At 39.6% G+C, this 26,366-nt stretch overlaps 1 protein-coding gene across 3 annotated transcripts in view; it reads right to left on the bottom strand.

The window, feature by feature from the left end:
- Positions 1–26,366, bottom strand: part of crocc2 (ciliary rootlet coiled-coil, rootletin family member 2) — a 60,136-nt gene that overhangs the window by 1,034 nt on the left and 32,736 nt on the right. For 2 of the 3 annotated variants that reach the window (XM_089134143.1, XM_039691415.2), the window contains 26 exons: positions 25,325–25,421; positions 24,668–24,757; positions 24,311–24,451; positions 23,792–23,991; positions 21,492–21,674; positions 20,812–20,956; positions 19,877–20,023; positions 17,382–17,612; positions 16,286–16,479; positions 14,712–14,839; positions 14,191–14,360; positions 11,760–11,939; positions 10,694–10,828; positions 10,020–10,163; positions 8,244–8,482; positions 7,972–8,131; positions 6,684–6,851; positions 6,221–6,605; positions 4,756–4,907; positions 4,307–4,427; positions 4,056–4,219; positions 3,610–3,861; positions 3,342–3,530; positions 2,115–2,264; positions 1,025–1,225; positions 317–448 (listed from right to left, as the gene is read on the bottom strand). In XM_089134143.1, the coding sequence (XP_088990269.1) occupies positions 317–448; positions 1,025–1,225; positions 2,115–2,264; positions 3,342–3,530; positions 3,610–3,861; positions 4,056–4,219; positions 4,307–4,427; positions 4,756–4,907; positions 6,221–6,605; positions 6,684–6,851; positions 7,972–8,131; positions 8,244–8,482; positions 10,020–10,163; positions 10,694–10,828; positions 11,760–11,939; positions 14,191–14,360; positions 14,712–14,839; positions 16,286–16,479; positions 17,382–17,612; positions 19,877–20,023; positions 20,812–20,956; positions 21,492–21,674; positions 23,792–23,991; positions 24,311–24,451; positions 24,668–24,757; positions 25,325–25,421 (4,498 nt within the window). Of the gene's footprint in view, positions 1–316; positions 475–1,024; positions 1,226–2,114; positions 2,265–3,341; positions 3,531–3,609; positions 3,862–4,055; positions 4,220–4,306; positions 4,428–4,755; positions 4,908–6,220; positions 6,606–6,683; positions 6,852–7,971; positions 8,132–8,243; positions 8,483–10,019; positions 10,164–10,693; positions 10,829–11,759; positions 11,940–14,190; positions 14,361–14,711; positions 14,840–16,285; positions 16,480–17,381; positions 17,613–19,876; positions 20,024–20,811; positions 20,957–21,491; positions 21,675–23,791; positions 23,992–24,310; positions 24,452–24,667; positions 24,758–25,324; positions 25,422–26,366 lie in introns of all 3 variants that reach the window. The other variant, XM_089134142.1, reaches the window with a different exon arrangement.

Here is a 26,366-nt window from a genome sequence, read left to right as displayed (position 1 = left end):
CACAAACAAAAAGAGCTGGAAAAAGAAATATGAAACATTTTTGTATTATTAGCAGTGCTTTGTAAGACACTATAACTATTGCTCACTTGGATAAACCCATAACCATGAGCATTACATTTTTTTTCACACAGTTTTTGGGCTACAGGAATGAATAACACCTCAAAGCGTGTGGTTTCTTGAGAAGAAATGTACATCTATGTTTTTTGTTTTTTCTTTGAAGCAATCAGACTTTACCAAGTACCAATCAAAAATTTAGTGGACTAGATTCTGATCCATGCATTAAAAATGTCATAATACTCGTAAATATCTATATCACCTGTAGTGTGTGAATTTCAGCCTGTGTCTCGCTCAACTCTAGCTCTAGATTTTGTATTTTTTGTTCTTGCTGTTCTCTCTCACGCTCAGCATGCAGTACCTCGGCTTCCTTCCTTTGGCGATTCTGTTCCACCTGCACACAACACACCCGTGCGAACACTAAATGTATCAAGGATAGAAATCTGGTGTGAGATACAGTACTGTCACATGCTTTACATTTATGTATAGTATTTGCAGCTTAAAGGGATACTCCCCTTTTTTTTTGGAAATAGGCTCATTTTACAACTCCCCCAGAGTTAAACAGGCGATTTTAACATTCAGACGATTTTCTGATATTTAGAAGAATATCAGTAAACAGACAGTTTCTGGTCTCATTGACTTCCATAGTATATTTTTTTCCTACTATGGAAGTCAATGAGATGGTAAAACCCAACAGTTTAACTCTTTTAACTATTTCCAAAAAAAAGGTGGAGTATCCCTTTAACTAAACCCATCAGGATGATTATATGTTTCACTCATACAGACACAAAATCTGCAAACAAGCTCTCATGCAAACTTACCTCAGCTAATAATACTTACGGTAGTTTAAGGTACAGACAAGACACTCTGATTGGTTTGCAGAGAGTAAACATCACAGATGAAATACACAACAAACTATATTTGACAGTCGTTGTGAGTCATAATGTGTTTATAATAGCATGACATGCACCTTCTCCAGGGTCCGTTTTAGAGAGGACCTGTCTTTTCCCAGACGCAGCAGTGTCCTCTCCAGCTCAGCTTTCTCTCCCTGCAGACGATCTGCAGTGGTTTGCAGGATAGCCACCTGCTCTTGAAGCTGATCCTTTTCTCCCTTTAGGGTTGCACACCTCTCTTGCGCCTCCTGCTCAGCCTGTTGCCTCTGTCTCACAGCCTAGAAAATCAGAAAAGATAGAAGAGACACCATCTATATGGCTGTCACCAGAACTGGTTGAAGATCAACATAGATTTCTGGACTAGGAAGTTTCACATACAGGGGAAAAACTCGGAAGAGATAACAGAGTGTCCTGTTGTCTGAGTAAGATAAGAAGTTAATGTTGAATTTCATTCAACTTTTTTAATAAAAATCTGTTTTTCAGTATATCACGGTCATGATAGTGTACTTGGTTGTGTGTTTTTTTTTTATTTTGTAGTTTTTACTGAAACAGAGAAAAAATGACTACCCTAGAAAAAAACTGCTACCCTATTGTGAAATGGTTGGCTTTTCTAGTATTTGTTTGATACACGTACCTGCAAGGACCATATTATATTAAAGGGATAGTACACCCAAAAATGGAAATTCTATCAATTACTCACCTTCATGTCAATCCAAACCCTCAAGAGATCATCTTCAAAAACACAATTGAAGATATTTCTAATGAAACCTCAAATATGGTAAACGGAAGCACAACCAAACTTTCTTGATGGTTGATGGTACAAACCTCATTGGTTCTCGCGGATCACGCAAGCACGTCCATTTGGACTTATTTGTACTTGCATTGATCAATATTTACAAATGGAAAAAAAAGACTTGGTTCAATCCTCTCGATATGGATTTCTTTTACGATCTCTTTATGAAGTTTTTAAAACTTTAAAGTTTTGGTGTAATGGTTTCATTAAAAATATCTTAATTTGTGTTGATGAATGAAAGTCTTGGAAAAAAAAATAAGGGTGAGTAAATGATTTTCACAGAATTTCCATTGTTGGGTGAACTAACCATTTAGAACAGTGTGTAAACTGTAAGAGTATGTGTGTGTGTGTGTGTGTGTGTGTGTGTGCACAACCTCCTGCAGGCCACGTGTCTGTTTGTCGAGTTCGGAGACCCTGAGCTCAGACTCTTCCTGGCTTCTCTGCAGGCTCTGTAGTCTCTCACTCAAGCCATGATTTTGCTTCCTACCGTTTGTCAGAGCCTCCCGTGTCTTATCCAACCTCTCCTGCACACACATATACACCCAGACAAGTATGAACGGGCATCAATCCACACACGCATAATCAGACACCCACATACAGTTTTAATGAGGAAGCTGTACTTTTCCTCACTACTACCAATTGCCTGTCTTTTTATCCTTTCCCCCCCACTCTCTCTTCCTCCTCTGGACCTCTTTTTATTGGCAAGAAGTGGCAGGTCTCAAGCAAACTGAAAAAGATTTACACTGAGGGCGCAGTGTTTTTGTTTGTACAGCATCTTTAAAACACAGACTCATACTAAGCCTTAAAAGCTCTCCAGAGGAGCCAGAGAAAATTAATGAGTTCAGTCCAGATTTTTATTGCACCGTCATCCAGCACCTTCAGGGAACAGACAGGAGCAAAGGTAAATACTTAAAAAAAAAAAAGTAAAATCTGGAAAAGTCATGGAAACCACAGCATAAATCACTACATATTGTGGCTATGGTAGTAAGATGATCTGTGGTGTTTCAATTAAAGCTGTACGTGAAATGGGAGCGGTCATGATTGTGCATGTGGCTGAACCACAACAAACTTAATAAGGTTGTTTGTGAGTTCATGATGAAGAAACATGATTGACAGTGTTTTTAATAAAGCCATGATAGAGAATTTGCTTTAACTTGTTTTTATCCAAGTTCCATCAAGTTGAAATGTTTGAGCTTGTCTTCTATCTTGCAGTTATATGATTTTTGCTGCTAGTATATTGCTGCTAGTAGGGCCAGTTGAATGATTTATTTGTGCATATAGCTATTTATTTATTTTTTTGATTCATGTACCCTTGGTTAACCTTCAATCTAAGCAACTTCCCCTCCCTCTTGCAATGACATCTCATCTCTTCTCTGATGACGCGTGTACTGGTGCAAGGGCAGGACAGCCAGTGACTCACATGAAATAGCAGCAATAGCAATGATCCAACAGTGCAATCAATTCCCGATGGACAAAATCAAGTCCCTCCCTAAATTAGTTGTTTTTTTTTCAATTAGTCGTCTCACAATAGGGAAGAAAAGACTGTCACAACTTCAGGGCTTTATAAATGGCAGTTATCGAACTATAAAAGCCAAACTGACCTGCAGCATCTTCCGATCATGTTCGCTGGCTGTGAGAGCTCGCTGCAGTTGGGCGGCTTGATCCCGGGATGATCCTGCAGCAGTGTTGCTGTCGGTCAAGGATGCAGCCATGGCCTGCAGTTGCTCCCTCAACTGGCTCTCCTGAAGTTCTGCATGTGCCAAGGCAGTTGCCAGCCTCTCACCCTCAACCTACATTGGGACAACAGTGCTCTATTATATTGCTCAAACATGAAACGTCCTTTTAGACGCAGCGTGAACCCTCACACACCTTCAGGAGAGCAGCACGCTCTTCGCTGTCTCCCAGCTCTCTGCGGAGGTTGTTGAGGCGTTCCTGCAGTGAGCTGACCTCCGCCTCTGTCTCTGAGGCTCGGAGCTGGGCACGCTGCAGCTCTCCCTCCAACCCCCGTCGCTTGAGCTCCAGCCTGGCAGCTCGCGCTTCCGTGGCTTCACAGATCTGCTTCATTCGACGGCGCTCGGCCTCCAGACTTTCCCCAGAGGCCTGGGAGCGCTCCAGCTTCTCCTGAATACAGTGTATTTGTACCGATAATATGACTTCCTAAAGAGCACCTCATCAGAGATCTTTATTGTTAAAAGATTTTTGATGATAACAAATGCATCTGTTTATTGTGTTCAATTGAGACCCTCACTTCTGTGAAGCCTTGAGGCTGAAAACCATTTTTAAACCATTTTTGTGTTACTGTAGACTGTTTTAACCTGCAGTGCTTTGGCCTCTGCCTCAGTTATCTGTTGGCTGATGTTCATTTTGTCCAACTCTTCACTCAGCATCCTATTCTGTATTTCTCCACGCTGAACTGCCTCATCCTGTAAGGCGAGTGATGCTTGCATCCCCTCTAAATGCTTGGCCAGCTCACGCTTTCCTGGCAAACACACACCCACACATACACACCCATGTTAATCAAAAACAGAGAGCAGTACCCAAGTGTTGGGATAGAGTTCCTTCTTACCCTCTTCAAGCTCTCTGATAGATTGTTTCAGCATCTGTATACGTGTGTTGCTTCTCTCCTGACTGGCCTGCAAATTTTCTACCTGCTTGCTGAGACTATGCACCTGTGCCTGGGATTCATCCTACAATCACACAATCAGGGAGAGAAGGATGTTTTATTCATATGTTCATTGTTCTTGTTACACGTTGTGTTGTTTGTGATCCTTCATTGGTGTGTGCCTATATGGACTATAGTTTCGTCCATTGAGATAATGGTCATTTTCAAAACCAAAAAAACGTTTGTATGGTTATATCCTACAAATATTGGAAGAAAATGGAAGTGTATACCATAGATCCAAATTGAGCAAAAAATCCCAAACAAGCTATGTAGGTTATACTATATAGTATTTATGTTGACTTCTTTTTATGATGCGTCTTTGTCCTTTGTGGTGATGTAGTGGTGTCAGGTACCCGCTCTCTCTGTGTGTCCCTGAGCTCTTGCTGGAAGCTACGCAGCAACATCTGAAGTGAGTCCAGATCCAACTCTCTATCCTCACCGTGGGAGGGGGACAGAGAACACACAGGCGACCCACCCACCCCAGGCTGTTCTGACATGATTTCACCTGAGGGCATATGCACAAATTTCCATTTAATTCTTTTGACTTGTAATTCAGAACACCAAGTATGTTAGAGCAGACCATTGTTTAAAGAGCCCCTATCATAGCATTTGAAATGTTCCTATTTTTGTTTTGGGAGTTCCCAAAAACAGTTTAACGTGCATGCAAGGATAAAAAACACTTTATTTGTCTTATTATATGCATTTATTTTTAACTGATTTGCTCAACGACTCCCAAATGATTAGTTCGACGATTCATTTTCCCACACACCTCCTTTGAGTGACGCAAATCTGCGGGGACTGGTCAAATGACCCAGTCAGTTGTTATTGGTAAACCGTAGGCTGAGATTGTCGGCAAGGGAACGCTCATAACCAGGATTATAGCTTGTCAAGTGTTGAAAATTGTATATAGTGTTTGAACAAACGTGTCAGAAAAAGTGCACTTTCCACACGGTCCCTTACTCGCGTCTCCGTCAAGAGCAATTTTTCCTGGCGAAACTCACATTGCGGTGGCTTTTGAGGGGCAGTGCTTATTATATAGAGCGAAGTCATATTTGGCTAAGTAGTTTAGGAGGTAATTGTCATTTTTATATAACTATATTGTGCATGTTACAGAAAGCATAACAGCAAACATTATTAATATTACTTACAGATTGTGATTCGTAGGAGGACGAACCTGATCCCTATACACTGGAAACTGAACCCTCTTTCAGGAACAACCGGCTTGCGAATCCACATTTGAATTCATTTATGTTTTTGAATGATTCGTCATTAAAATAATGATAACACAAGGTTCGGGCTATACTGCTGTGGTATCGTTGCAAATATGAACTCTAACCACTGATTCTTCACATGCTCGTCCCTGGGCAATGAAAACAAGTGGCTGAACTGTCTTTGCAATGTAGAACACAGCGTCTTCTCGACATGATGCGATTCAGCTGAAGATTTTGAATGTGTTCTAGACTAGACTTCAAATTTACACTCCCGTCTGCGCGCGCAGTTGTTGGGAGCGGCCAATGAGCTAATGTTCTGTATCTACGTCACGACGAAACAGCTAATGACTCGTTTCAAAAACAATTCATTTCATGGACTCAGAGTCGACTCTCACTTTTGAAAGACAATAAATTTATATACGGTGCACTTTCAGATATAAATCTTTGCAGGATGTTTTCAAAAATCCATGATGGGTGCTCTTTAATAACCTTCAGCTTTGAAGAAAATAATCCTTTGTAATATAAGAGTGGTGATCTTCTTCTTGACCCTAAACTGACCGTTGCTAAAATGAAGTCCAGATTTATTATTTAACTGAAAACGTTTTACCTTTTACAGGTGAGCGAGTTCTCCATGGTGAGGGGCTCCGTCCACGTTCCCCAGGTGTGGGTGAACGTCTTCCACGCCCACTTCCAAGTGTACGTTTCAGCGCAGAACTGAGAACATTCAACCTGTGCTCGAGATCTCTCCGTATGGCATCATTCTGTCCCAGCTGCTCTTCCAGCTTCTGGGCCCGGGACTCTGCTAGACTGACCTTCAGCCCAAGCTCTCTGAGCTGGGCCTGGGCTTCCTGCAGTGCTCCCTCCAAGAGAGCGGCCTCCTCACGCTGCTTCAGTTGGATCTCCTGAAGGTCGGAATCCCGTTGTTGTTGCATCTCTCTCTCCTGGCGATGTGCTTCTTCCAGTTCTGCTACATGACGCTGCAAGCCTGCAGTCTTTTCACACACACAGACCAGTTCTAACAATTTTACTGTATTTGTGTGTGGATGCTGTAATTATGCCATATGTTTTACCTCCTTCAGTGCTGCCTCTCTGCCAGCGTCACTCTCCAGTACTCTTTGTCTGAGAGTGAAGGTCTCCTTTCTCATTTCCTCTTCTCTCTGCTCATCCTGAGACAGTCTGGACTGCATGTCACTCAACTCTTGCCCTTGTCGAGTGCATTGACCCTCCAATGTCTTCACCTGCTCACACATGCTTTTTTATGTTGTTATTTTACAAAAATGGTTGCCGTGTATACAGAACTCAAGACAGCTGAATTTTATGTTGAAGACGATTCACTGCAGACCTGTAAAACAACATTTTGTTCCACTGTATATGCGTATATGGCTAGACTAACAATAAATGTTGTTTAGATGTTTATAGATGTGTCAAAATCTAAGTTTTATCCCCCCCACTTTTTCCCAATGTAGGATTTTGTTTTGAATTGCCTGCCTATCTCTGCCAATTTTGGAGTCTCCCCATTAATCCATTCTGCAACTTTTAAATACAATTCATATTCAAATTCAATTTTTAAAAACAGCTGGTATTCTTCAGCTGCTTATGTCGTCAGTCGACCATGATCGAGGCATCGCGCACCACTCGCGCATGCATATCTAGGTGACACGGATAAATGTACGCATCAATATGTTCCTGGGAGATCTGTCGTTGCACGGGATGTGGAAGCACGCAAAAGTTCCAGAAATGAACAAAATGTGCCCTGGCCTTGAATGACAAGGTAAGGAAAATAAGACTAAACCAAAACGTTTTGAGCATTTTACTTCAGACACCGGATTATCAGCAAACTGCCAAGAGAACTGCCAACGTTAGCTGGCTAGCACTCAAAATAAACTAGCAATCTATTCAGTCAGCATATTTGTGTTTGATCTCTGTGAAAAACTTGAAAAATAATATAATATAACCTTTCAAGGGATAGATTGATTTTATTTTTTAGTATTTTATAGTTAATGGAAATCAAATCAACTATTTATTTGAGTTTATCAGTACATGATTGATTAACAGTAATGTAAATGCTAAATGCCCTAATTCATGTTGATACTACAACAATGCAAAGTATATGCTCTTAACCTTGCAGTTTTTCACATATCATGTAAGCCTCAATTTCTCCATTTCTTTGCACAAAACACTCCAGAAAGTGTCATTTCATGTTTTATTTTTCAAAAAATTTTCCCGGGGGGGCATAACCCTGGACCCCCAGAGCATTTACTGTCCTCCCCAGGTTCAGAATTGCTCCTACATCCCTGTTTAGGATAATGTAAAGGCACGAACTACAACAGAAAAACATTTGATTTCTACAGTCCTGACCTGTCTGCGCAGTTCCTGCAGTTCTCTGCGCGCCTGCAAGCGTGATTTCTCAAGCTCACGCAAGTTGGTTCTCAGCTTCAGTGCCTCCTGCTGGAGGGAGGATTTACACTCCTCTAAAACCGTCAGCCTCTGTTCCTTTTCCTCTCCCACTCGCTTCAAACTGATAAAAAAAGAAGAGAAAAACAAGGAAGATTAATACATTTGTAATGATGTGAGAAATAAAGAAATTTCCCATTTCTTGATTGAACAAACTTAAGACTAGTCCGCAAAACCTGTTGTTTTCAAACTCGGCTCTCTTCACAGCTGTACGGAGTTCGTGATTGGAAGTCTGGATGGCCTCTTTCTCTCTCACAGCATCCCCTAAAGCTCTCTTCAGGTCCAAACCCTCACGCCGCAGAGCGTCCCTGTCCTGCAAACACTCCCTCAGCTCTCGATGGGCCTCGATCAACTCCTTGCGGCCAGAGTCCCTGCTCTCTTCCACCTCCCTCAGATCCCTCCTCAAACGCTCCACCTGAAAGGGACCGAGATTAGACAGACAGATTAAATGATTCCAAATGGTTTTGTTAATACAAAAAGAGTGATTGGTCCTGGTTTGAGCATAATGGCGTAACTTTATTAATCTAAAATAAAGACAATTTAAATCACGCAAGTATGCTGAAAGACTTTTAACAGTCATACTCCTTACGTGGCACTGTTTTGCTGAGGACAATTCAACTTGATTTTCCATGAGATGAATGAAATGGAAACACAGCCTATTAGTAAAATTCCACTGCCTTGTTCCATTCAGCTTCTCAAAGCATGTGAGCATCAGACTCATCCAAAGAGTTCTAACTCCTTTCAATGCCGGATTTCAGGGCACATTCTCATGTGCATTTAAAAAAAGGTTTTCTAAGTGCATGTGAAATGGTTTAAATTTTCGAACACTTTCATCAGATATGCTCAGGGTGAAACTCCTCGCCCATGTAAACACACAGGAATATGACCCACATTCTGGTAATTGCTTGGCTACAGCTAATCATTTTACGGTGCATTTTTTTCCCCTAAAATGTAGCCAGAATGCAGAGAGAAAGAGGGAGAAGAAAAACAGAGAAAGACAGGACAGGCTCCAAAGACTGCCACACACAGCAGCAATGATGAGAAACATCAGCAGTGTGTACATATGCTGGTGTGTTGAGGAGAAATGTGTGTGTGTTTATGTGTGCATGTAAGTTCACTGGGCCACACAAGATGTTTTCTTCTCATAAATCTTAATGTAAAAGAAATAAGCCTGGGGCAAAACCACATTGGTTTAATTCATTGATAGGGAGTTGGTTTAATAGGACAGTGAAAGACAGTTGGGTTAGCGATGACCCCTGTTGAAGAATTGGGGGCGATGTTTCCATGGAGCATATCATTACAGTACAAGAACAAATAAACTCCTGAACACCTGCTTATTTGTGACTCCAACTTTTCCTTTTCATATCATAGAGAGATTCTTGTGTTTCCCTCCCTTGCTAGCTTTTATCGCTCCCTCTCGAGTCGCCACTGATGGTTTGTCATCGTCTGACCAAGAGGATTAGTGAAAATAATCAAACAGGAATGGAGAATCCATCATGGTGAGTAGAAGGCCTCACCCAGAGATGAATTTCTCACCACAGCCACTGAGGCACATCTCACATTAGGTGCCTAAATGTGTGGCCTGAGGTTTGTGCAGAAGTCCATTCTCAAGGTTGACCTTAGAAGTGTACAAACACATGGATGCAAGCACCAACCAAACTGGTGGCACCAGGAACAAGCTCGACACACATTAACTAATGCCAAGTTCAACAAGAGTGTGTGCTAAATGGCTCTCCCCAAGGCTGCCACTGGTAGGTAGTTGGCCTTATGTTTCCTCACGGCCCAACATAAACTAACTCGCCTCCTAACTCACATGACGTTGGTTATTTGGCACTGGCACAAACAGAATTTTACTGCTCTCCTGGGCTATAGCTTTCTTGTGTTCTAGATGATAAATGTGATTCTGTAACTGAACAACTGGAATGTGAATGTAAAGTCTCGGGTTGTGTGACCTCTTGCTGAGTCTCCTGCCTCTGCATAGACAGCTCTCTGATCTGCTCATTTAAGCCGCGCTCCGAAACTTCACGGGAACTCAGAGACTCCTCGAAACGAGACCGCAGGTCCTGAAGCTCTGCCTGCAACCCTAAAAATGTGTCCTACAGAGAGAGAAGGAGAGAGAAAAATGAATATATAATGTGATAAATCTAGATTAGGGCTGTCAGTGGATCATAATAATTACTCTGTGTCATTTTTCTGTAGGTAACAAGTTAATTCAGTTCTCTTTAAAGCAAATAAATCTTTGTAAACCTTACTCCCCTGGCCTCAAGAGGTGCACAAGCTTGCTTCTCTTACACCCACCCCCTAAACCTTACTCCCATCCGGGGTCATGGTGCATCAGCCTGACCTGCTGCCGTATAGGTATGTGTTTCTTTGTAATTAATTGTGAAAATGTTTCTACAACAAAACATTTTTCAGTGTAGTGTGTGAGACACTTCCACTGAGGGTTTTTGGGTTCTACAGCTCCAAACTGATTTTCGAATGCAAACAGTTTAATGTCAAATTATGAAAATGTATAAAACAAATAACGCTATTAAACAATTAATCTTATTCATTGATGTGTTAACTTTACAGCACTAATCTAATAAGGACAAAACATGATCCATAGACATATTTGCATTTATTATACCTTGTCCTGCTCCTGTTTGCTCAGGAAGTCTCTACGCATACGGTCCTTTTCAAGGGCAGCTGTCTCTATGTCGCGCTCGAGGATGATTATGCGCTCGGTAAGAGTAGCCTTCTCTGCCTCCTTCTCAGACAGAACCTACCAATCAAGCACAGTCAACAAAATTACAGTGCCATTTACCCCATGTTCTGGCTTTAAAGGGTTAGTTCACCCAAAAATGAAAATTCTGTCAGTATTTACTCACCCTCATGTTGTTCCAACCCCGTAAGACATTCGTTCATCTTTGGAACACAAATTAAGATATTCAAGATATTAAGATCACTCCTGCATACTAGTCCATAGGCTTCTTGAGGGAATGACAATTGAACCCTCGAAAAGTCATTAAAGACATCGTTAAAATAGTCCAAGTGACTACAGTGGCTCAATCTTAAGTTTATCAAACGACGAGAACACTTTTGTGCGCAAAAAAACAACAAAAATAACGACTTTATTTCAACTATTCGTTTATTTCTCTCTCTGCCTCGAGTCAGGTTACTAGTTTAATAGCGTAAGCTTCTGTTATTGTACGTCACACGCATCACACACATGACCAGCGTCGGCCAATAGTGAGCCTTCGTGTGACGTAGCTCTACGCTATCACACTACGTTAACTGACTACAGGCCCATGGAGAAGGAAGTAAATATTTGAAATAAAGTCGTTATTTTTGTTTGTTTTGGCGCACAAAAAGTATTCTCGTCGTTTGATAAACTTAAGATAGAGCCACTGTAGTCACTTGGACTATTTTAACGATGTCTTTAATGACTTTTAGATGCCAGCAAGTGTCATTCCCTCAAGAAGCCTATGGACTAGAATGCAGGAGCGATCTTAATATCTTAAATATCTTAATTTGTGTTCCGAAGATGAACGAAGGTCTTACGGGGTTGGAACAACATGAGGGTGAGTAAATACTGACAGAATTTTCATTTTTGGGTGAACTAACCATTTAAGGCTATTTGGGGCTACAGACACGCCTTTTGATCAGATTGAAGGGAAGTTGAGAAAAAAGTTTTGAGACAGATAGACACACACCTGCTGTTTATGGCTCTCGGCCTGCAGCAGGGACTCTGTACAGTGTTGCTGCAGTTTGGCCAGTTCTTCCTGCAGCTGTTGCAGCACTCCACGACTCTGCATGCGCAGCTCCTCGCACTTGCCCCGCAGCTGCGACTCTGCCTGCTCCCTCTGTGCGCACAAGTCTGCACGCATGCGCTCCTGAAATACACAAGACAGGTGCATGTGTTATAAGCATCCAAGTACTCTCTTGATCCACAGGAGAATTTTACAGTTTAGGGTTATTGCATTTCAATCGCTTCCTCTTGCCAGAATTTCTCTTATTGACTGATACACGTTCTCAGTATTTTATTCAGTTTTCCATTACAAATATCTAAACATTCTTAAATCTAGATACATTTACTTGGGATGCAAAATGATTTAAATTTATGAATTAATCAAAATACATTGAGTTCAGAGTGGTCAGGGGAATCTACTTAATTTAAAGGGAAAACTTGTTTTAGGATTAAGTCATTTTACTTCTGAAGGAAATTTCGCTTGATTTAAAGGGGCTTTTTAATTTTTTTATATTGTTGTCTGAGGTCAACTTATGACGTTCGCTTGGTTTTTGCATTCAAAAACATCAAAATGAATAAGTAATAGCCTGTTTTCTACCCTAGTTTTGAGTCTAGCTTGGTTTTTATGGGCATCTTGCACTGAAGACTTGGAAGTAAACGCCCACTGCTGTGAGTGGATAACAGTTTTGCATATTATAATGAGTTTCAACTCACTCGTCAGTGCACATGGGGGAAATTGTTTTGAAAACTTCCAATGTTGTAAAATGGCAATCGGAATGATTCGCCCATACATGTTCGACCCAGAGTCCGTGTGTTCCTGTCAGATCCAATATAGACGGCATAGCACCGTTCTTTAATCCTAATCAGTCTGCAAATCCAGTCTCGACCTGTGTCTTGTTTACAAAACAATCCTCAGTGAAATGAAGCGAGCAAACGGACAATGTTTTACCCACATCAGCTGGAACATCATTAAAAATAAAGGTTAACCATGCATTCCTATTGGAATCCAGAGGAGGCATATGCAGCGACTGTCTTCTTCCACAACCAGCCACTGCACAATATTTTGTATTGCTCGTAGCTCGATCCGGTTTGTTATCACGAGGTAGGCCTATGTTATTTAACTCTGCGTGTAATCTGCAATGCGCAAATCGGTAGGCGGGGCTAAACCGGCCGTGTTGAAGTAGGTGTTGATCTTGTTCTACGGGGGTGGTGTTTTATCCTCTTTGACGTCATAGTTCCCCACTTTGAAAAATGAGTCGTTTGCTGAGCCTCGTGTCAATATAAGCTTTTATTGGACTAACAAGGACGTTTTCAGTTCTGAAACTTACAGGATATTCTTATAATATGATGACCTCCTAGATGTCAAAAGCTCAAGGAAAATTTGATATCTCAGTTCATCACCCCTTTAAGAATTGTTTTATATTTGTAATGGAAAAAAGACTAAACTAAATCATTTTTGCATCGTCATCCTGTATACACAGCAGTTTACATGTCTGAAATAAAAACACCATGCATACTGAGGTGTATTGCTTGCTGGGTACAGAAGTTCACTCCATAACCCCGTCCCAAATGCCATCCTAAGCCCTTACGGTCCTAATCTGAGTCCTTTATTTTTTAACATTTAACTTGAATGTCCGAGGCCTCCGGTGGCAACTGCTTCCAGTTATTTTAGCTTTACAAAAACAGTTTGTTAAGCTGCTTGATGTTACAAACCGCTATTTGTTATCATGGTAAAAATGTTCATTAAGGTCCTATTAGTTAACATTAGTAAGTGCATTTCCTAACATTAACAATGAGCAATATATTTGTTACAGTATTTTTGAATCTTTGTCAATGTTAGTTCATGGGTCCATTTAATAATGTAAACTTTTGATTTTAATAAACTATTAGTAGTAGATTCATTGTTAGTTCATGTTAATTAATGTACTGTAGATTACTAATGTCAACAAACCGAGAACAAATGTTGAGGTTGTCAAATTATTTTAATTTATTATTGTAAACACACTGGTTTTTAGCGCAAATTGTTTTACCGTTTACAATACTTTATTATTTATTTAGGTATTAACACACAGTATAGTGGCTAATGAATTGGAAGTCCCACACATTCACAAATTCACAATAGCTTACTTATGCATTGAAAAAGATAATGCCACATAGACTATAGGGTAATATTCCACTGTGACAGTTGCATAGATAGTTGTTTTTGTTTTGTTTTTGCTTAATGCATAGAAACTCTAGATTAATATGCATCAATCTACAAATATGACTTTAAGGATGAATCATTTGTACGAAAAAAATGAACTAATTCAACTCAATTATAAATAGTACTGATATACTGTCAAACCGAAGATTCACACCCAAATGCACATCAGTTATGCCAAAAATGTCAGGGATACCTTGCGATTTCGCTCAGTAAGCAGTTGTTCCTGATGGCTTTGCTGTGTTGTTATGAGGGTTTGTTGTGCGCTTCTTTCGGCCAGAGTGAGCTTTAACTCTAAAGCCTGTTTCTCCTGCAAAGCCCGGGACATTTGCTGCTCTAGTTCACCGTGAATACTAGACAGCTCACCTGTGCAAAGAGACAAACAAGTATACTCAGAGGAGAAACATGCCTTGTAATGAAAATATACATTAGGGACACACTGAGTTCACATGCTGGATACATGAAATTATAATGCTCTTTGGAATCATCATCACACAATATATGGTGACAGCACCAACACATAAATAGTACAGTGTGGATGCTATCTGTGAGGGGACTTTGTTAAGCTCTAGAGAGAACCTCGCCTGACCCCTCAGCTGTTCTCCAGTTCTGGGCTAAATATATGGGCCCCTTGTGGACTATAGCTGGGGCCCAATGGCCAGTAGGCTCAGCCAAGTCAATGAGAGAGGGATAGAGGCTCCCTGGAGAGACACTCACGCGTCAAAGTCTCGTTAGCCTGCTGTAGACTAGCGTTCTCTTCCTCTAGCCTAGTCCGGTCGGCCTCTAGCGAAGAGACCAGTTCCTGCCTGTCCAACAGGCCTGACTCTAGAGTCTCTCGGTCAACCCTTAGCAATGGAAAAAGCAAAAGAGATGGTGAAAAAAATACAAAATATGAATAATGAGTTGTGTTTATTGTTTATGAACATCTTTAAAAGGCTTTGTCTTTAGCTAACATCCTTCAAGTCAGATGAGATGTCCTGCAGATGATTTAACCAGAAACACACAGGCTTAGGGTGTTCACACCTGCCTTGTTTGGTTCAATTGAATCGAACTCTAGTTCGTTTGCCCCCTTGGTGCGGACCTTTTGGGCAGGTGTGAATACAGCAATCGAACTCGGGTGCGGACCAAACAAACTCTGGTACGGTTCGTTTACGGTGTGAACATGAACCGACCCAATTGCAAGAAAGCACTGCGTCGAAAGAGAATATTGCGCGTCTTTCTGCGCGTCGTGTGTGAATGTCTAATCGCGCAAAGATGCAAAAAAAAAAATCATTTGCAGTTCATAAAGCATTTGCAGTTCACCACCTTTTGGTGGTGGTTGACGAGTTTCCCCCTTAAAGCGAGTGCCGAGAAAAATTCTATATATAAATGTAATGAATTATTATTATTATTAATGTAAGGATAGTTACAATACAAGGATGATGATGCGTTAATTTACGTTAAACTGGACAAACTTAATCGCAAGCGTTAACATTGACAGCACTTGTTAGTACACAATACGAATCTCATTATTTGAATGAGTGAACATAGCCCCTCTCTATGAATGAAAACTTTATACCTTCTCCGTCTTCTGTGCAGTGCCACTTGTAACGCAAAGTTGAGATGTTGCCCAGAGATAAAAAAAAAAACAGTAGATGGTCGAATGAAAAGATGCACGAGAGACGAGAGTTGTCGTATTTCCCCGCGTTTATAGAGCCACTCAAACGTTACACTTCTCAAAATCCGAATTACAACATCGTATAGATGACATTGTATCATATGATACTCATTAGTTTCTTCATATTGCGTTTGTACAGAATTAACACAAAATTAGTAAAAGAACAAATATTGCAGTATGAAATATATGGAAATATCTCCATGCTGAGCCTTTTTTGCACTTCCTGATTTCCCTTGAGAATCCTTGTCCAATGAACGGACGACCTTAGCACACGTGTGTTTGGTTTACAAATTTTGGTTCACTTGCAAAAAGAGCAGTGTGAAAGCGAACCGTAGCAAAAAAAAAAAAAAAAAAAAAAAAAAAAAAAAAAAAATTCATTTGGTCCGGTCCAAAGCAAGTGAACTATCGGACTTTCCTGGTGTGAATACACCGTTAATCTCACGGTGATACTCTCACAGAAGAAACTTAGTGAAACTAGGTAGAGCTACATGATTGAAAAGGCCCAATTGATAATTACTCAAAAAACACAGGTGTTTTACTTTCCCTGCAAACCTCCAACATAAATACAAACACTTAGCCCATATAAACACATTAATACACCAAATACTACTTGCACTAAAACACATTGACTCACCGCAGAGCGGCCAGTTCTTGGGCCAGGGCCTTGGATTTACGTTGCTCTGAGGTGAGTTGCACTGTGAGATTGCCTTTGTCTCTTGCCAGTTCATCTCTCTCTTTGCAAGTCTTCTGCAGCGAGGCAGCGCTCAGCTCCATTTCTCTACGACATGCACTTAATTGTTCCTGCATGGCTTGCTTCTGCTTACTGACCTACACAAAACACACACATGTACATGGAAGCATTACTTTTTTTTGTTTGTGACAAGAAAGAACATTTCCATTCGAAGAAATGGACAGGAAATCCACTGTTGGCTGATAGTAAATCAACGTCATGATTGTGACTCACTCAGACAATAACTAATAATTCGGTTGATTGTCAATCACGTCAGATCCTACATTTTGCCAGTAAATGACCACTTAGGAACAGCGTGCTGTCCAAATATTTTCCTGATATGTTAAAACTTTCCCCACTGAGCCTGCACTAAACCGTTTTGCTAGCAAACCAAAGGAAATTTTAGTTCAATGTACTGCCAAGCAGGTCAAACGAAAAAGCAGCAAGTTAAACAGGGAAATGTTGCAAATAATGGCCTAATAACTTACAATATATCTTCAAGACTGTGTAAAACTGGAGATGGCATTAAGATCCAGTGATTTATAACAACTTAAAAACACTACAGTTTTAACATAGTGACACCTCTGTAAAACATTACGGTAGGTGTAGACAAAAGAGAATTACACACTGTCTGTTGCAAAGCTGCTAGCAGACAGATCAAGCTTATGATTTACGGCCTTTCTCACTTATTCTCTCTCACTGTGATATTGCCCGTCTGTAATATCTATCTCTCTAGGCTTCCTGTCCTTCATTTGTACTCAAGATCCCCTTCGCCTCACTCATTCAATTCCTTTGCCACTCATAAAACACACACTTGGGCCAAGACTCATATTTGGAACTCTTAGAGGAAGGTGTTGAGTACCATGGCAGATGGGTCCAATATCTTCCCTTGGCTTTTTAATGTGACAACAAGACCCATCAGAGCACAGCTGAGTGCTGTGAATCATGCTGGGTAATGGGGCACACACCCAATCATTTTGTGAGGATGAGAGCAGCTGACCTGGGCTTGTTGTTCGAGGGCTGAGTTTTTCTCCCTCTGCAGGATGTTGTACTCCGCATCTAGGGTCACTCGGGCCTCTTGGAGGTGAATGTTTGAGGCCTCCAGACCACGCTTCTCTGCTGTCAGATCTAATAGCTCCTGCTGAAGTCGAGCGAGCTCCTCTCTGACTGCCGCTCGGTCTTGCTCTGCCTCCCGCCTGCGTTCGCCAAGCTCTGACTTTTCGGTCTCGACCTGGAAGCAGATAGATCAAAAACAATATCTTTATGATAAATGAGATGATAAATATGAAAAGATCTGCTGGTCGCCATCATATGTAGTGATGTGGATTCTTTCTCTTATGTTAGTGTCCATACCAGACTCTTCCTTTGTCAACCAGCTTCACAGGAAAAGTTGTTTCAAAATGTACGCCATAAACAAATTGAACTTTCATTCCAATGTCAAATTTTATCAAAATAAACAAAATAACTGATACAGTTAATGTAATATATTTAAGGCTATTCTTTTGTTATCCACAAGTTTCCTACGCCCCATGAGGCCTTGCGTCAAAAGTGGGCGCAACTTCCGGTTTGAAGTAAACAAAGCGCTACTTGACAGCGCTACATTCAACAGTTGACAGTCATTCAAGTTATAGCGATCCAAACTAGCTAACAATGTGGGAACACAACCTCTACGAAATTAAAAAGATTGAAATAACAGTACCTTTACCCTCCGCAGCAGTTGATTGGGAGTATTATAATAACATTATTAATAATCAATACTCATCAAGGCATGGTGACAGACAGTTGTGCGAGCTGACAAACAATTATAATAAAAAATACACACTTAGTCATTGTGCTTTGGAGTTTATTCAAAATTATAAATGAATGTGCTACTTGAATACATTAACTGGCACATTTGGTATTCTGTCAACACAGGCTTTAATCCTGAGTTTAGCTGTAACATCAGTAGCGAACAGCCAATCACATGCTGATAGAGTTTATGGAATATTAAGAATTTAAACAAATATACACAGGAAGATTCGTCGTCTTTTGGGAAGTGATGGAAACTACAGTCGTTGGCAGGATCAGAGACGGGCTATGGCAGGATCACTCTGATTTCGTTTTCAGCTTATGTTCAAAACAATCACGTTTAAGCCACAGAATTAGTTTAGTCCGGTTATACATACAACCGCGAACAGCATATGTTGTTCCTGAGCTCCGTAACGACATCTCTCATAAAGATTGGCGTCTTTAAATAGTAAAATAATTCTCAGAAAAACAGCTAGCCTCTTCGCTAACTAACACACAAAATACCATTGGAATGCTACTTCCGCCGCCTCACCGGAAGTTTCACCCACTTTATTTTTTCACATGAGCGCCCCTCGGAAACTTGTGGATAGACCTTATTCAGGGCAGCGCCATGACAGGTATGAAAGTGAGGCTGTGAGGCTTAGACTTACCGTGTTTCCAATGGCATACGCTGTAAAAAGCTGAATAAAGCTCCTAGATTACTTAGAATTTTCCACAGCTTATATTGTCGGGAGTTTTTTGTCAACTAAAATTTCTTGGAAAGATATTTTTCCAGTGTTTCATGAGCAGAACAAAACGAAAACACATTAAATAACAATACAGCCCATTGAAGAGATGCATGTCTATCCCTCACAGCCTCACTTTCATTCTCATTAAAAATCAAAGATGGCGCTGCCGTGAATAAGGCGCATTACTTTGAATAAACTTTTTTCTCAACAAAAAAAACAGCGCCTCAATGTTTCCAAAATTGGTGGGTACAAAATGACTAATGACGAAATCTGAATGACTAAAGACGCGTCCCCGCCGAAATTGACGCCTTTGGCGATCGTGCATGCAAGACCGATGTTGTGCTCGAAACCACGCGCGCGCACGGCAAGCGAGAGACCTTGCGTGTGGAGAAGGCACCCCCCACCCCCCATCCATCTTATTTTCTTTCCTTAAAATAAAACTGAATAAGTTAAATATATATATATATATATAAACAATTGAGATTATTTAAGTAAGCAATAAGGTACGAGAGGCTGTGCTGTATCGTGAATAAGTAATGGCTGAAGGGCGGGTTACTTATTCACGACCCAGCACTTGCCCCGAGTACCTTATTGCTTTTATAAAACGGTTGACACACAATATTAAAGTAAAAAAAAAACATGTATTAGTGCAACTTTCTTGAAGTAAAATCACTAAAACCCTTCCTTCCGCTAGAAAAAATAGTCCCTGAGCGTGAACAGCAACACCGTTTCAATGTGTAAAATGCATGAAAGCTCAAATAAAAACAACATAAACTGCAGTGTTGTGCAGCGATCAATAGAACCGTTGGGTGAAGCGGTCATAGCCGTGTTTTATCGTGAATAAAGCACAGCTCTTGACCAATCAGAATCAAGGATTCGAACTAACCGTTTTATATAGAATACTAATCTATAGCTGGCCTTAAAAGAACACACAAACATAGTGAGTAACACTAAACACACTATACAGTTCCACACTGACCTGTAGGAGAAGACGGTTCAATTCGACTTTATCTTTAGCCAATCCCTCACTCAGTGCTCCCATCTTGGCCAGGGAGTCCTGTAGCGCTGCATCTTCACTTCGTAGTTTAGTGAGCGCCAGTTCCTGCTCAGAATTCTGGGCCTCGGCCTACAGGGAGGCAGTACAAACATCAGTGGGAAGTTTGGCTACATACAATCATTAGCTACCAAGTTCACGTAACCGGCATTTATTTTGTAATCAGCGGTCAGGGTAAAATATGTTTTCAGAGCTGTTTAATAGTACTGGAGTTCAACCATTACATTTTGTCCCCAAAATGACCTGTGGTAAAACGGAGGAAGTGTGGAAAAACTGTAAGCTAGACAGAGCAAGTGATGAAAAATCTTACAAAGGCAGTTTTACATGGTAAATATAAACCACTACAAATAAGCAGAGCTACATTACTCACCCAAGGTCAAAGTAAACTGAGTTTCCAGTAATTCAACAACTGAGTTGGACATTTGACAGGGAAAAAAAAACTCTGTTTACTTAATGGATAAATAATGCAAAACTGGGTAAACAGTTTTATGACTGGATGTAATTCACTGTAGGAACATGGAGGTGAGAACAGTTTTATACAGACTTAGATCAGGTGTTGTTAAGATGAATGAAATATGTAAATTCAGTATGTGAATAAAAAAGTGACTGAATGAGAGTGGTTGAAGATAATGTTTTATGGAGTGACAATGAAAAAATGGAGTGAATGAGCATTTTGAGAGAATATGTTAGTGAGTGCCTAACATGAAAAATGAAAATGTGTGAGAGTATGAAAAAGTGATGGAGTGAGTGAATTAGTAAGTGAGCAGGTGAGTGAGTGTGATGGAACGAATGAGTGGGAGTAAATGGATGAGTGAAGAAGTGGGAAGGTTAGTGAATGTGCATTTTGTGTGAATGTGTACCCTAGAGAGAGCCTGTGCGAGACTGCTCTTTTCGTCCTCTAGAACCTCTTTCTGTAAAGTCAGCTGACTCAGAGCTTCCTTTAGTGTGACCAGCTCTTTACGCACATCTGAGTGTCTCAACTCCAACTGCTCTAGAGTGTGTCGTCTGTACAAAACAATGCACACAAATTGTCAAGACATAAATACACACTTTTCGATCTGTATGCAGTCAAGACGGCACAAAAGCAAATGGAAACCTAAGCACACTATTGCAGAACAACCAATTCAGTCCCATGACAAACTATACATACAAACAAAACATAATATTAATGTAAACACATTTACATACTCGTGTACACAAACATATACAAGCAAATATCCTTCTATAAATACACTCGTCAATGATATTTCCTCATCTGAGCAGTTAAAAATCTATGTTAAAAATGACATCCAAAATAATTCTCATCAATATACAGTACATAATAACAGGTTGTTACCTTTAACCTAACCAGTAAAATAAATGCATTATACATCTTCATGTTTAATTTGAAAAAAATAAAAATAAAAATACTATTCTGTCTTGATTCAAGGCTACTTTAAGGACAACATGTGCTAGTGATACTGACTGTAAACAATAGGACAGGGAAATAAACAAGGGCCAAGAAGGAAGTCAAGGGGTTTAAGGTTTCGCAATGCCATACCCCCTCTCAGATTCAGAGCGTTCTCGAGCCAGCTGCCTCTCCAGGTCCTCCCTCTGCTGCCTCAGGAGGTCTCTCTGCCTCTGAACATCCAGAGAGGAGCTTCGCAAACCTTCCTGTTCTGATTGTGCGCATTCCAGCTGCTGCTTCAGGGCTAAGAACTGCCTCTCAAACTCTCCCTTTTCACTAGGAAGGGAGAAAGAAAGGGACAGTTGTGATGGGGTATGTAGCTCTTCAGGGATGTAGGTTTGATTTTGACATTGGAGGGGACATAATAGCAGTTTTCAGCAACTGAAAGAATCTGAAATTTATTCAGCTTTTTAGTCTACCATCATAATGATGCTGTACATCACATCCATGTTGTTAATTGTTTAGATATTTCAGCAAACAGTTTTCTTTATCCAGCACATTCAGGGTAAACTTTATAATTCAACTGAACTGCAAGTGCATTTTAAATACTAGTTATGTTCTTGCTCCATCCATGCAATAAATACATGTCATTTAACAAGCGGGGGTTTCTAGTATATTACTTTAACTTCTCAGGTAATCGTGAGCTTAGAATTATAAGGTTCTATCTCTGTTTAGGGTAGTTCTGAGATATTGAGCATCAAAGTTTTTACATCCCAGCTGGCAAAACTGTTATGTAGTATAATATTCTATTATAGCTTTATCTATTAATCTTTTTTTTTTTTTTTTTTTACAAAAATAACACCACACAGGCATTAATAAACACCTAATGGATCAGATTATGTCAAAAACTCAATTTCGAAACTCAAGATAGAACCTTATAATTCTAAGCTCATGTAATGTCAAAGGTATGACCCATTTAAGGTGCAGCTAAGCCTATTATCCTTATATACTTAAGAGAGTTGAGAGTAGAGAACTAAATTTGAGCCAGGGGCAATCGAGGGATTTCAAGGGAAAAATGTATATATATATATGTGTGTGTGTGTGTGTGTGTGTGTATTTATTTATCTCAATGAGACTTTTCTTGGTTTAAAGTTAAATAAAACAATCAAACCCATAAGACACTCATGGACACTATATATATGGCTATATATGAATATATTGTAATTATTTGTTTGTTCAAAATGATTGTTAGGGAAAATGCAGTAGTTGTTTGATATTGGTAGAGACATGTCCCTACCAAATTTAAAGCCTTTGGGCTATACGCATTAGTTTGAGCCTCTAAATTTGGACTAAATTTGAGTTCCACTAAATTTGTCTTACAACTACTAAATAGATGTGAGTTTGAATGCTTGATGAATGAGAATCATAAATCACGAACATCTGTTGCAGAGGCGTTTCATCTGAGGAGGCAAGGGAGGCAGTGCCTCCTTAAAAAATTGGATGAGAAAATAATCCATTATAAAAATAAAACAACGCAAATATTATAAAATGTGACATTAAAATTTTTATAAGAACACTCGTTTTTCCAAAAGAACACTGTCCAACAGCAACACCAGCAGGTAAAGTTACAACGGGAGTCCACGTGCCTCCCCTGAGCCCATTGAGTTTTAACAGACCTTAAAGTGTGTGGTGGGCTTGATGGGAGGTAAATAAGAATGAATGGGGGAAAGTCACTTAAGAGGAGGCAATGCCTCCATCAAGCTATGATTGGACACGATTGGATATGATTGGTTTGCGTGATAAATCCTGCCTCTTGTTTTCGTGTCTGAATGAACAAAATGATGGTGTTAACGGGAAGACTAATTTAAAAGTAAACTCCTCAGCTACTTAGATATCACTGATTTATGTCACATCAAAAACAGACTTGAAATGGCCAAAAACACATGATGACTGTGGGGTTTTTTTTTTTAGTGAGCTTGGTGAACTTAAAGGCATATCTTTGTGACTGTGACCAGTGTTTACAGAGCTTGATGACTGATGAAAAAACAGCTGAACATCAGTTCACAAATAAAACATATTGTTTAAATTGTTATTGCGTTCAGTTATTATTTTGGAATAAATGTAAAACTTGATGAGATTTATGCTAGCTTTTGATAAAAAGAACATTAATTGCATAGTATAGTAAAAGAATATAAAACTTTTTTTTATTTAACTATGAAAAGGTAACTGGGATTATTAACATTTGATATCAATATAATATATATATAAAATACACAGATATCTATTAATTAGCTTTGTGAATTGGCCTACAAAATGATGTCATGACTAAAAAACTCTATAGAAAAATACTGATGTAAAAGTAGAGGGTACAATGTTCAGTAAGAAACTCTTTTGTGCAGGTTACATTGGCATTGAACAATGGCATCCTTTTTTTAATCAGCAGTAGACTCTACCTGGTTATTATGCCCAGTGAGGTGCGGTATCTCTGGGCATCTCTTGTGCTGTCCTCCTCAGCTCTCTCCAATAGTTGGTTCTCTTGCTGCATTTCCCGTATTCTTTGTTCCAGGCTTCTGATTTTATCTTCCCCCACATACAGCTGATCTCGCAAGGTGGCAACCTGCTCTTGGGAAGCTTCTAGACGTGCTTGCTGCTCCTTTGGGTGGATAGACATTGTCATTTAGTTGTGTAAATTACATACTTTTTGTGATAGCAGAGTAAACTATTTGGGAAACACAATAAGCGAACTAATGAAACCGTATTTAGTTTTCGTATTTAAAGTGTGTGATTTCTGTCCCACTATCGGCACTAAACAGAAAATATCTTTCCAGAAAACAAACAGTCTAGCCAAAAATTAAAACCAATGGTTGTGCCAATGTTGCTATGTTGGAGTCGGTTTGCTAAAGAGAGAAAATAATTCCCTTCATCCATGATTTAGGGGTGTTGACACCATTGTGTACAGGAGGTTTGCAAACCTGAATCTGTGCCTGTCGCTGTAAGAGGGCTCTCTGCACTGCTATCAGAATGATGTCTCGTTGAGAAGAGGAAATAGATCCTGCTAAAACAGAGTCGTGCTCCTCTCTTGATGACTCTGAGGAACACTCTCCACAAACAACCTAACAGAGAAAACAGTAGATGAGTAAATATTTCTGAAATATCACATTAAAATGTTTTATCATTAATGTAGTTACCACAAGATTTGATTTGAATTTAAAATCCATGACCCTTTACAAGCAGAACCTCTGCATTATGTCTTGATTTACGCTAATATCAATAACTTGTTTCATGTTAAGTACATCTGGCCCAGATTATCATAATCATGTTCAGTAAACCTGATTAATGTTGTGGAGTATCTGCTGCAGACTGCTGATCTCGTTGCGCAAGGCATCCCTCTCGGTTCTGTCTTCGGACCGATTTATTTCCTATGCAGGAAAGCATTCAGGTCAAAGTGCAGTTTCTTAATAATAATAATAATAATAATAATAATCGTAATAATAATATGTTATATACATATATATATATATATATATATATAAACATATTATATATATATATATATATATACAGTATATATATGTTTATTATATAACGGCTTTCTTCAGGAAACTCAAGGTTGCTTAAGTACAAATAAACATGACATAGAAACATGGCGTAGAAACAATACAAATAAATTGAGATGGATAACATAATAGATAGTGGTACATAAACATAGAAATCAGATCATAGAGTCAGGGGTCAGGGAAACAAGTAGCAAAAAATATGTTTTAAGGTGGGGTTTGAAATCGTGAAATGGTAAAAGGTTGCGGATGTGTTGGGGAATAGACTTTTCCAGAGAGTTGGGGCAGTGGTACAAAAAGCCTTTCCACCAAATGATGATAGTTTGTGCCTAAACAACCACATCCAGACAATTATGGAAGTGATCGATTTTATCACTACCCTTCCCAATGAATGATTCTAGCAACACATTATTCTTCTGTATCACTGCTCACCATCCTGTCCAAGCTGCTCCGCAGTGCTGCCAGATTACTCTCCTTGTCACTGTTCTGTGCCCGCAGCTGCTTCACCATTTCACCCAATTCCAGGATTCTGCACATATATGCACATGTTAGGCTTTGCATATCATAATATTAAAGTATCATAAAAGTGGATGAAATGACTTGTTTGCAGTGTTCCAAGTCTTCTAAAGCCATATGAAAGATTTGTGAGTAACACACTGAAATTAGGCCATCATTCACTAAAAATCTTGGCATTCATAAAATCTCTCTTTGACACATTTATGTGAGAAGTAGAAAAGTACAATGTTTTAATTTATCCATTGATCTTATTCACAAAACTGGTCTGAGATATTACTGATATGATTCTCAAAGATCCGGTTGCTATTTGGTTCACTGTAAGGGAAGATCATCAGCGAATAACAACTACTTAAATGTTTGTCTGTTTTGTCTATTTAGCAGCAGAATCGTGTGGATATCTTTTATGTTATTTTTGATTTAATTGTTTCTTTTGAAGGTTCAAAGCATTAGCTCACATTCCTTGAAATTGTGTGGAAAAAAAAAGATCATCACAAGTCTTTAGAATTTCTCTTTTTGTGTGTGTCCACAATAGAAAGAAAGTCATACACACTAGATTTGCAGTGACATGAGGGTGTGTAAATGATGATAGAATTAAAAAAAAAATGTGTGTACTATTCCTTTATGAAAAAGAGCACACCCTTATTTGATGTTGTACTCTGCAAGTAGAAACAGGTACCGACTTTAAGTATGAGGTTCTGAACATGAACACACATACTATCACAATATGAAAAAAAAAAAACAATGTGCGCAACATGAACTCGGTTGAGGCAAAATGATCAAACATTCTATAGTGCACTTATTTGATCCTCATTTGTTTATGGCCCTTTCTTCTCTCTGTAATAAAGCTCAGCTAAAAGTTCATATATCAAATTGGAGAGTGATCTCTGCTCTCTCCATTATAAAACTGTCACTGATGAAAAGATCTAGAAGAGAGAAGCAGCAATGACTCCATTCATCA

This window comes from Pimephales promelas, chromosome 8 (genome assembly GCF_988280905.1).
Source record: "Pimephales promelas chromosome 8, fPimPro1.hap1.1, whole genome shotgun sequence".
Classification (NCBI taxonomy): Eukaryota; Metazoa; Chordata; class Actinopteri; order Cypriniformes; family Leuciscidae; genus Pimephales; species Pimephales promelas.
This window is presented reverse-complemented; position numbering and strand designations above follow the sequence as displayed.